We start from the raw sequence: 12,606 nt of genomic DNA, 5'->3' as shown, positions 1-12,606 counted from the left end.
AAGCCTGGTTTAAGAGATAACGGCTTTTCAGAACAAAAACTTTCAAAGGATTCTGGAAAGTTTACAGTCTGTGGTATTTTGACTACCATTTGACTATATTTTGCATGTACTTCTAACGAAAAGAATTCTGAGCTCTCTCTTTCTCCACGATTTCTGTGGACATCAAAAGAACATTCCTGAAAGACCCACAGCATAATTCTGCTTTCATGTCATATTTCATATCTCAGCATAACTCTATCAGCTTCAAATGAAGTACTATTGATTTATATAAAATACCACAAAGCCCCCCCCCCCCCCCTTGTCTTGTCAGTTATCAAAAGGAGAAGAAAACCTCAATAAACTCTCACAGTCACAGTTTCCAACAGTGCCAATCTCAAACAGAACTTGCATTATATGGGCAATGCCAGAGAGATAAAACTGCCCAAACTCTTAGGAAGGAGAGTCAGGCACTGTTTCCTCTAAGAGGCAGCTTTGCTACTGTGAGCACAAGCCAGGAATCAAAACAGAAATGAAACTTTCCTCTTCTGAGCACTGGAGGAGGAGGAAGAGCCTGTTAGTGCACAGAGCCCTCTGCTACCAGTGAGGAAACTAAAAGGAATTCGTGAACTCTGGTTTGGGGTCTGTGCTCTTTATCATTAGTGATGATTCCACACCACACCACAGAAGTGTTCCACATTAAAATGTATGGTGAAAATGAAAAAAAAAACCAAGAAACCACCCTGATTTTGTTGAAAACAAACACTAGGAACTTTATTTTTTTTAACTGAATCTATTTTTAACTTGCTTTAAAATGCAATGTTTCTGAATTATCAAATGTCTGTTCTTCACTACACAAAGTATTTACAAGCACTTTAATGACATCTGTCATTTAACTTCACTTTGAAATAAGACTTTATAAGGAGTAGAACTGATAGTAAGCAGCCTGACAACAACTAAAAGTCCTTAACTTTTGCATATGTTGAATTTTTTCTGTTCTCAGTAGTTTTGAAAATCTGAAATTAGTTTTAAAAAAGGTGTCACCTAAAGCATTAATTGATCCACAGTGAGCTGAACTGCAAAGTCTCCTTCAAACAGAGCCAGATGATGAAGTTGAAGACCTCCCACAGAAAGGGGTCATCCCTCTTATCCTCTCACTACTGGTGACAAAACTCCCGTCCCTTCCCTTGGGCTGGCTCTGGCACTCCCTGATCCCCTGCTACAGCTAACCCAGCACAAAACAAATCCAGTCAAAAGTGAGCAGTGCTCTGCTGGGTTAGCAAACAGTGAGACAAGGGTCAAAGGCAGCACAGGGGCAGAGCAGGAGCTCCCAGGCAGGAGGAGATTGCAGGGCCATGCCACTGCTGCAGCCCACGAGGCTCAGGCTCTCCCTTTTGTGCCCTGCACTTAAACTCCTGAGCTGCACCACAGCTAAACCTCAGCAGTTACCTGTCTGCAAGGCACAGCTCAAACCACACAGCCACAAAACACCTTTCCAGGCTCTTACCTTCCCTGAATAGGAGCTCAGCCCATAGGTGGTCAGAGACTTCCCCCCAACCAGGACAACGTCCTCGCCGAATTTGTAGGATGACTCGAGCAGAGACTCCACCGTGAAGGGAACGGCCTCCATGCTGCCCCGATCCCGATCCCACTGGAACAGGTCCCCATCCAAGGAAGGGATAATGATCTTGTTTCCAAACACCTGAAGTAAGCGAATTCAAGGTTAGCTGTTGTTTTTTTAAGTTTTTCGAAGCCTTCTGATGTTTACATTCTTATAACGAACTTTCTTACGCACTTTATGTAAAAAACTTATTGTTTTGTGTTTTTTATAGAGGAGGAAAAATTTGATGAACTATTGGTTTGTCCAGTGTCATTGGAGAAGTAGCACTGTCATCCTCCAATCCACTGTCACTTTTAAAAATCTATAAATATTAGAGTCAGAAATTAAACATCCTCTATTTTACCTTAAAAAGTTGCATGTCCACATTGTTTTATTTCATGTCCTACAGCAACAGTTAGCTATGATTTAACCATAATTTTAATTATTTATGACTGTAATTTAAAAGCACACAGACCACAAATGGCAACAGAAATGCTGTGTAAGCAAGGCTAGTGTGTTATGCTCCAGTGTCCCAATGGTTTTGTATCTCAGAGTCCTATTGGTTTTATATCTCAGCATCCTATTTTTCAAAGTTATAAGTGAAGACAGAAAACTTTCAGGCATTCAAATCAAACCCATGTTTCTCTATTCTTAGTTTAAAAACAGTTCAGTGTGTGATACTTCTTCAAAGCATTTGAAAGCTCGATGAGTTGACAGGTTTCATCCAAAACTGCAGAAAACATGATGTGAGTTGAAGCATTCTCCAAGAGACAGGCACTGGTTAAAGTGCAAAGTTTTGCAGATTATTTGGGATAGTTTCAAAATAGAGTAATTTTGAAAGTACAACTGAGGCTGTTTTCATGATTAATGTCTAGTTCAGAATATCCGACTTTCTGTAAAGCACAGAGAGAGCAATTATCACTGAGATCAGAGCTCACATTTTCACCTTTGCCTCTGCAGACAGTTAAATCTGACTTCTCCTTGGAATTTCCTATCTTTAAGCACGTTGTTCCTTTAAAAATTGCCTGGCTTTTCCCTAAAAACACAAGTAAGGAAAAAAATCTTCACTGGGATCCAGTATTTCACCCATTACAGAGAGATTTTGAAGAAGATCCTAGTTCAGAGGCATGAGTCACTGTCAGTGAGTACTGAGGGACTTATTAAGAAACTCATTATCAGCATGATGGACCATAACTAATGCTGTGGAGCCACAGAGGCTGCGCCCATCAAGAACACTGAGAAACTGTAATCCACATAGTCTTAGCTTCTGAGGATATGGATTAACATGGGAGCTTTTACTGCTATTTCAGAACCTCTGTCCATTTGGGCAATATCCTACAACATAATTACATTAATTTGAATACTTGACACATTAGGAATTCTTTTAAAGACTGCTTCTGGTACATGTGTATTAGTCACTTGGAAAAAAAACATTCCTGCTCAGACTCCAAGGCACAGATGTGTATTACAAAGTGGTACAAAAGATGCAGGAAGGTTTCTTCTTGTTAATATTTCTGGAGCTACTGTGAGGATGTGAAACCACATCTTCTGCATGACTCAAATTCTATGTAACATGGAATTTTTATTCCTCTAACTGGGTCAGAATCGAGCAAACAGCATTAAGGAAAGTTGGGATTCACCTGAACAGGGAGGGAAAGACAGATGTTGTAGATGTGTGCCTGACATGAGCAGTATCTCCTCATACACTGTTCCACACAGCTCATTTCCAGAGAAAATTCAGGTGAGTTACCCCACAGTGCTGGTATTTAAGGTCCCTAAAGGATCCAACACCAAAGCTTTCCAGCTTTGAAAAGCCTCATGATGAGAGACAATGGAAATAAAAACTCCTCTCAGGAGCACAATGTGTAATTGAAGAGATGATAAAAATAAGCTCCTGAGATTAGCCGTGAAGCTCTTACAAAGCAAAACTAGGGGTGTTCTTGCCCTCTCAGAGATTTACCTTATGGCAATAAAGGCCAAACCTCCTGAAAAGACACTGCACGTGACACACAAATGTTGCATTATGGTCTGCCATTGGGGAGGAAAAATAAACACACACAGCTCTATACACACACACAGAAATAAACCCACAAAAAAGGAAATATTCCATGAGGAGTGGGGCATGCCATTTGTAGAGATCACCTGACTGGTGGACACATAAAGCAAACAAGGTTTATATAAACATTCATATTCAAGAGCAATCTTGCAGTCTTGAGAAACAAGAGACTGAGATGATTTGGAAAACACATTTTTAAAACCAAACTGCCAGTGCCAAAATTGCAGCTGTAACCATGCTGGAAGTACCTTGTTAAAACTCTGTTCAACACATAGGAGTAATGCCACAAAACGTTTCTGTAATATATTCCTTCAGAAGCCCATAATAATTCTGATGACAACTTTTAGCCTGTGCAGCTGTTCCTTTGCATTAACAAATCCTCTGAATGCATCTGCACATGATCCACACACATGCAAGCAGTCTGAAAGGCCAGGCAGCATGAGATACTCTGCTCCAGGGGCTGGAGACCGTTCCATGGTTTGTGAAGAATGCAGACAGTGCTGTAAACTGCCCAGGAATTGCTGCTGAGCAAGGAAGACTGTCTGTGGGAAAGCCCTGGGGACAGTGTGACACATGTCACCTTAAGTGCCTGCTCTGTCCCAAGGCTCTCACTCCAGGGCCCGGGTAGGAAATTTTCCTCCAGCAAACAACACAGACACATTGGCCATTTCTAGGAACCACGCCCGAATTTCCAAGGTGCATGAAGCTGACTCAGCAGCACACACCCAAAATATGGACCAAATCAGGTTATGGCTTTGAGAATTCCCTGACAGTGGCTCTCTGCTCAAGTGTTGAAGCCTCAGTCCCCATAAACTGCAGAGGACAGCTGACACTGTTGTGTCACCTGTCTGTGCTCCCAACCTTGAGGGCATCCACAGGAGCAGCACGTCCTGGGAGGGAAAAGCTGAGAAAATCACAGCTGCTGTCCATGAACACATCAGCCAAGGCAGCAGGGACGGCAGGAAGACCTGCTGCAGTGAAGGACAATGCTAGATAAGGTTAATCTGATCCTAAGTGCAAGTGAGACATTTTGGTTGCTTACCATCACAAATGAGCTATTTCACTACAGAAACAGAACAGCAGGAAAAAATCACCTTCTTTTATTTATTTACAAATGGATTACATGACACAGTGCTGACAAGAGGTAGCACCTGATTACCATGAAGGTCTTCTTTTAACAAAATAGCTTTATTTGAAGAATGGGACAGGTATGCAAATGTGCCACTCGCAGGTGCCCACATACATGTGTAACAAAAGGCATTTGTGGCCACTTGTGGTGACACCCGTTTTCAAAGAGCAGTTCAGCCAGAGGCTTCGGAAGGACATTAATAACAACTATCTGAATTATGCAGCTCATTCTCTAGCACATGAGAAGCAGAAAAGGGACTTTCCTTGAAAGTACTAGCAACTGGCATCGGCATGCAGCTCAGGTAAAGGAATGACATCACCCTGTATCTCAAAAGCATTACCTCATCTCCTAATCCAAGGAGTGAGTCACCCAGGCAGTCAGCTGCAAATCTCTTGGCACAGAAAATGTAGGTTACCACCATGCACTTACACATTCCTCTGATCTGTCAATGTAAATAGCTATTTGTTCAGCTTCACCGGTCAGCAATATGGCACATAATTGTTAAGCGGCTCGTCTTTCAGAAGTAACACTTAAAAAAAGCCCCCACGTTAACTGCGGCGCCCGGAACGAGCCGCTGCTCTTTTGCTCATTAAGAGTTTGCAGCGCAAGTTCTCCATTGGCCCCGCGCGGGGCTCCGCAGCCCTATCAGCGGCGCGGGCTGCGCAATCTCCAGGCCGACGGGTGAGGTAATGCAGTTTCTAAAAAGCCTCCACAAAAAAGCAGAAAGCCACAGCGATCCGGAGCGGCACACGCTTCCAGGGAATTTGCTGTCTAGACTCTTTACTGGAAAGGAGGGCACCGTACGCCAGGTGCCACGGCAGGTTGGTCGGTCGGTGCAGGAAGCCGCTGATTTACAGCGGCGCAGAGAAGAGAAAAAGCAAGGAAAGGGAAAATTGTGTAAACAGAGATCAAAACAAGCTGAAGTGCTAAAGCTTCCAGGAGCTGTTTAACAGCAAGCGTGACATTCTACCCCCTTCCTACCGCTCGTTATCGTCTGAAACGAAAATCAAGGCTGCTCACGTGCAGACACATCTGAGCCAAGTCTGGTGCCAGAACAGTCAATATTATTGTTTACAGATGGGCTGGGCTATCTACCGACTCCAAGGAAATAACCACGCACAAGTGAAATATTCTCCTTAAAATAGGATTTGATGTCTTTATGTTTTTCTAACACTTCTGTTTGTAGTTTTCAAATCTTGCTGTTACTATAAGCTGCAAGAGCTTCATTCCAATTACTAATTAACTAAGATCAACCTACATGATCTTAAGTGATAAAGGTACCAGTTTTTTTCCCCCTCTATGATTATCCCTACAATAGGATCACTGTAATAAACAGGATCAAAGCCAACATCAAGCATGGTCTTAGTAAAGCTACTTCTCACTGAGAACTATGTCTTTTAAGCCTCTTTAAAATTAATCTAGGCAACATATTAAAAGTCACATATGGCAGCTTTATTCTGAAGGGTAGAAACAAGAGTCTGCACAAAGAAATCTGGGAAAGTGAAAGCTAGCTGGTATGCTCCACATTAGAAAAACAAACAAAACCACAAACCCATAGACTGTAACACAGGTATTCTTACTGTAATTGTTTACAGATTTTTCAGGTGATATAGATACATATTGAGATATACATATACACACAGTTTTTGAGATGTCCCTAGTTTGGGCTGGTCTGGAACTGATTTATTGTCTGCTCTTTATTTGCTATGCATGCAGGAAGGTTATCTGTACAGAGACATGAGTTTATAACTTCAACAGAAGAGGTTATTTCTTCTCTTCACCTCAGATTTCAGGATGCTGATTCATCTGTTTTGCCTCCAGCGACCTGCAGAAATCCTGAAGCACAGGGCACTACAAGGATGACAGTGTACTCTTACTAACAGGCAAACCCATATCAAACAGCAGCACACGGGCATGAAGGGGCCAGCCAGAGCCTTCCAACTTCTGCAAGGTCCCCAACATCCCCACTTCCTTAAGGGAACAAAGACCCAGACACAAGCACAACCTTTTGAAAAGATTCCACTGCCTAAAGCACTGGTAAAAGAGCAAAGTATTCTTCAAAACACTGACTGTTCAACCAGCCAGGAAAAAGAAAACTGACAGCGAAAGGAAGTCCCTGATTTAGATCTGTAAAACAACCTAAGACATGTTCAAGGGCAATGAGGAAGCTGAGGCAGGAAATACCAACAGGTTGTTGTTTGTCTGGAGAATTTTTCCTTCTTGTGAGCACCGTTACCTCTGATCTCAGCACTACTCTTGTTTCTGAAGGGCATACCTGTCCTGAACACCTCCTCTGCCTGTTGAGCACTGAACATGCCCAAACCATCTCCGGGCTCAGGGCTGTGAGAAAGGCTGCACCTGGACACCAGATAATCAGAATTTATTGAGATGTTTACAGAGGTGGGGTTTGGTGGCCTTGCTCCCCTGCAGAGCTGAGAGGCGGCACATCAGAGGAGCCATGGAAATAGCTTTCATCTCAGCTGGGCTGTGACAGCCTGAAAGAGCACACCAGGTCTGCACAGCAACAGTGAGCAGAGATGTTTCTCACAGCTCAGGCTGATTTTAACCATCAGGCTGTATAGCTCACCCAGCAACAGTTCACAGCATCTAGCAAGTGACAAAACCTTGTCCCTGACTCTGCCTGCATTAAGTACCTTATGACACAAGTTTATATCTATTACTGTCTTTCTTCTCCTTCCATCATCCCCCATGCTCCACAAGCTGCTAGCTTCTATTTCATTTTTCATGAATACCCAGAAAAGAGTAATAAATTCAACTTCTGTGGGCCTGTATTTTCTGTATGAGTGTGTGAAGTGATGCTGTAACCCTGTGTCTGGATGAGTACTAGAGAACTCATTTCAAAATTCCTTTCTTCTCTCTCTTCAAAGCAACACCTGCAACATCCTCCCAACAACTTTAATAAAAGACTGGAGCTGATATCTCTGTCATGATTCTACACTTCAAATCTTAAATCTGATCAGGTGTAAGCACCAGGGTCCCAACAAAACTGTCTTTTACACAAACAGTATAAAAAGCAACAGATGACAGCAGCACAGCAGCTTGAGACTTACACTCTCCTTTCCAATGTCAGGGGCACGCCACCTTGTTCAGCTTGAGTTTGCCCTTAAAAGAATTATTACTGCTCTGCCCTCCCCTGAAGGGCCATAAAGGAAATGTGAGGAACTGCAGAGTGCTAGACCACCCCAGCTTCAAAGAGATCAGGAACCCAATACTGTTTGCTGTGCCATCACACAGACCCTGCCTCTGAAGACAAGCAAACTGAAACACCACGGTTACTTTAATCACAGTCAAACAAGACTTGGGGTTTTGAGATACAGAGATGCCAGCCTGCTCTGCTGCCATGGTAACAGACTTTTAAAAACTGTTCTCCTTAATAATAATAAAAAACCCAACTGCACAGTGCTTTAAGAAAGACTTTATTTTGACATTATTCCATCCCCCTCTTTTACATGGCAAGTTTTATTAATAAGACTGCAAGTCTTCTGAAACTTGAGTGGTGCTTTCTGAGACACTGAGAAACTGCTGCTGCTGCTACCGAGCCCCTCACTGAGCTCCTCGAAACTAACAGCACCTAAGGGAGTGGATTAGTGCAAAAAAACATTTCCCAAAGCCTTGCCTTTCCAGAAACAGGCCCTGCACAGTCCATCAGCTACCATGGCAGAACTGGCACTTGTATGTGGGTCGCAAGGCAAGGCTTTGGTGGTGGGGGCTACAGGGGTGGGCAGAACCCACACTGGAGCAGGGAAAAAGTGTGAGGGGTCCTGCCCTGAGGAGAAGTGGCAGAGACAAGAGACAAGGTGTGATGAACTTACACACCCCATTCTCCCCCTGCAACACTCTGGGGTGGAGGGAGAGAAAATCAGGGTGAAGAAGGGAGGGGTAGGGAAGGTGTTCTTCAGATTTGGTTTTATTTCTCCTTATCCTGCTCTGCTTTTATTGGTAATAAAACTGGTTTTCCTGAGTCAAGTTTGCTTTGTCCATGATGGTGCCTGGTGAATGATCTCTCCCTGCCCTTATACTGACCTTCACAAACCCATTCAACAGATTTTTCTCTCCCCTGTCCAGCTGAGGAGGGAGGTGACAGAGTGGCTTCGGTGGGCACCTGGCATCCATGCAGGGGCAAAGCTTCTTGTGGCACTTAAGGAGACCAGGATTCAAAGTGATCTCTGCTGGACCCTGTGTGTTTCCTCCCCTGACCCTGCATGGACAGGATGGTTTTGTAGAGAAGGACACAGAGTCCATGTGAGACACTAAGGCACAGAGGAACTCCTACAGGAAAAGAGCCCAAAACAGGAGGAGAACAGAACATGGCAAATCACAGCCTCCTCTTTCAAGGATGCAAAGAGAGAGTGCACGAAACATGCAGTGAGTTTGACAAAGATTAATAGTTACCTCCTTATGAAGCACCAAGTCCAGAAGAAATTAGGAAATGAGATGTCAGTGGCTGTGCTGCTAGAGGAATGATTTGCTAAACTGTCCAAATCGCTTAACCCTCAAAATGGGCCCTTCTTTATATAGATAAAGATATAGCCTGAAAGTTAAAAAAGGCTCTAGGGCAGAAAAATTAATCTTTTGTGTATTGGGCAGCTGAATTCCAACTAAGTTATCCATTACCTGAAACTGCTATTTGTCTAGGCACTGGAGTTGATCCATTTTATTATCTGTAAACAGCAGAACCCTTAAACAGCCAATACAATATATGCAGTGGGCCATATGCAACTGAATGACAAGCTCTCTTCCTGCCCTTATCCAGACCCAAGCGGTGAAGGGTCCAGACCACAAGATTTGCAAGAAAAGGCTGAGGGAACTGCAGTTAGTTAGCCTGGAAGAAAAAAGGAGGCTCCCTTTTTTTTTGTTCCCTACAACTCCCTGAACAGTTTTAGCCAGATGAGAGGAGTCAGTCTCTTTTCCCAAGAAACAAACAACAGAACAAGAAGGAATGGGCTCAAGTTCTATCAGGGAAGGTCTGGATTTGCTGTAAGGAAAACGTTCTTCACTGAAGGGATGGTTAAGCATTGGAACAGGCTGCCAAGGGCAGTGGTGGAGTCACCATCCCTGGGGAGATGTAAAAGCTTTGTGGATGTACCACTTCAGGATGTGGTTTAGTGGTGACCTCAGCATTGCAGGGTCAACACTTGGACTCTAATTCTGTAATCTTAGAGGGGTATCCCAACCTAAACCATTCTGTTATTCTACTGTAAAGAGAATAAAAACCCAAAGGCAATGGGGATGGTAAAAAGCCTTTCCAATATTGGAGCATTTTGACTATGGCTGTGAGCATGAGATGAAAGCTGGTTGTACACAGAGCACTCTGAGAAACTTTCCTGGCTTTGCTCAAGGCAGAGCATCACCTGAGGAGTGCTCTGGGAGCTCTGGTATCACACAAGCCACAACATCCTGCTCTGCAGCTGCTCACGTGTCCCCTAAGGGAAGCTGTCATCCTCCAAAGGGTCCTCAGAGCAGTGAAAGGACACGTGTCAGCACTTCCTCAGGGCTTTGTTGTGCTAACTCCAGGTGTCATCAAGGCAGCCACCGAGCTGCAGATACAGGAAGGCTTTTGGGCTTTTTAATTGAGCAGGACACCAAACTAGAGGACTGAAGATGTGCAGTTTGGATAAATACATAACATCACTTGCCTAAGCAACAGCCCTGCTTGTGATAATGGTATGATGGTCTGCATCACACTGACCACCAGCTCACCTCAGGCAGCTGTCAGCAATTCTCCTTTTCCTCAGCTTTACCATTCCCTACTCAAAAAAGTTGGTTGTGTTTCCTATAAAAGCACAGCTTTCAGCTATCAGGGTACTTTAAAACAATTAAGTCTTTTGCAGATGACTTTTTGTCCACTACACAACGTCAGAAGTTTATTTTCAGGAGAATTGTAAATTATGTTTTAAGTTTCACCAAGAAAGCAACAAAAATCTCTACTCAGAAATCCACAGGTGTCTCTAGTGAAGTTTCCCAAGCCTGTAACCTCTTCTTGCACATGTGTGTGTTTGCAGCAACAGAACTGCAAAGAACCACTTGTGCCACCAGGAATGCTAATCCATCCATGCAGTTAAGGAGTGGTCACATCCATTCCTTCCTGCAAACACAGGCTCCACTCCCCGTGATGGCTCTGAGCCTTCTCTGCCTCAATTGCAATTACAATTTATCTTCCTTCGAAGTACAATTCTGGACATTCACTTCTTATTCATGATGAGCTTTTCCAGGACCATTTAAGACACTGATCTGTCTCTCTCTACCCGCAGGCAACAGGGAATCACATTTCCTTCCCCTGCAGTGGAACGGAGATGGCAGCTGATTCCCTGTCACGGGATATCTCAGTGCACAGTTTTCTCAGCTTTAAACTGCTCACCTCCAGCCTTCAACAACAAAACGACTGTTATCAATCCCCACATCTTGTATTTCATTTAGCACAGTTTAATTTCGTGTCTGTTACAGAAAACCTGTATGACTGAGAGCCAGCTGATGTGCCAGTCTTTCTCTGCAGGAATGACACCTCCAACTATCTAAGCATCTGGTGGTTCTGCAGGTCTCAGCAGTACAGAAAAATAAAGGTCACTACAGGACACTAGAATGCTCTTCCAGACAACTAAAATGATACCAGTTTACCTACAAGGAAATGCATTTTCCCCACTTTAGTCACCTCAATAACCAGACCACTGATTTACACTCTGCCTGCTGGAGAACAGTGGCAATTCAGTGCTTTACATCTGCTCAGAACATATCACAGCCAGAAAGTGATTTTACAGCACAGATATATATTTTAAAAATTTTTATTCTTTCCTGAGTAAAACTGTCCTTTAAAACCCTTTTGTACCCACTCAAACACCTCAGAGAACCAACCTGCTATTCTATGTACACGGAAGTCTGACTCTCCTGGATGGTGCACAGAGACTGTTCCAAGTACTAAGCAGGAAATATCTTTCTGTTGCTGGTGTGTCCCATTCCAGATCTTTCAAGATGCACCCAAAATTAAGAGTTCAAATCACTATGTGAACTGGATAGAGGCATGCAAATTTAAGCAGAATTCAGAACAAAGACATTTTCTCAGAATGTCTGTGTAGTTTGAAAACCATCTCCTTTTTGTTTGGCCAGTGAATGTCAGCAGAGTCAGAACACTTTTATGCAGGATTAATATAAATTCCTAATATTCATCACTGCATTTAACAGCTGCTGTAATAACCTCTTCAGTGAAAGCACTCAAGTGTCTGACAGTCTTAAGTGTTCCCCACCCATATCCAAGACAAACACTATCAGCTTTTCCTTGGATGGTATTTACAGACAGTGACTCAACCGAAAAATAACTATAATAGAAAGCCATGAGCCAAACAAACACATAAGTTTTATTCAAACTAATAAAATCCTGCTCTAAGTGGTTGGTGAAACTTTGCTAATTCTTTCAAAGCCACTGTTCAGTTATTTACTCTCCCTGAACCTCTGGGAGGGCACACAACAGAACTCACAATTCAAGCCCCTCAAAGGGCATTCTGACCTCTTGCCTTGCCCTGACCCATTTCAATGTGGATTTTGCATTTTCTTCTATTCCAGAGTGTAAGAGGTCAAAGGATGGGAATTGCTGAGTTTCCTCTTGTGCTCCCAAAGCAACCCAGGACAGATCTGGGCTCCTCTCTGCCTTGTGTGGGCACAGAGGCTCCTTATCCAAAGTGCAGGCAAGTCTGTGCCTCAAAGTGAATCCCAGGTGTCTGGACACCTCACAGCAGAATTCTGTATTTCTTTTGGGAAATCAAAGCACTGAAAATTGGGAAGAGTTAATGATGCAGATAAAGGGAGGGAAAAAGAAAGAAGATACACTTATAC

General features: G+C 43.3%; 1 protein-coding gene across 1 annotated transcript in view; it reads right to left on the bottom strand.

Moving 5' to 3' along the window:
* EIF2AK3 (eukaryotic translation initiation factor 2 alpha kinase 3) overlaps positions 1-12,606 on the bottom strand; it is a 43,803-nt gene that overhangs the window by 19,337 nt on the left and 11,860 nt on the right. Inside the window, exon 3 of the mRNA XM_058803502.1 lies at positions 1,484-1,678. Within this exon, the coding sequence (XP_058659485.1) occupies positions 1,484-1,678 (195 nt within the window). The remainder of the gene's footprint in view (positions 1-1,483; positions 1,679-12,606) is intronic.

Source organism: Ammospiza caudacuta, chromosome 4, assembly GCF_027887145.1.
Source record: "Ammospiza caudacuta isolate bAmmCau1 chromosome 4, bAmmCau1.pri, whole genome shotgun sequence".
Taxonomy (NCBI): Eukaryota; Metazoa; Chordata; class Aves; order Passeriformes; family Passerellidae; genus Ammospiza; species Ammospiza caudacuta.
This window is presented reverse-complemented; position numbering and strand designations above follow the sequence as displayed.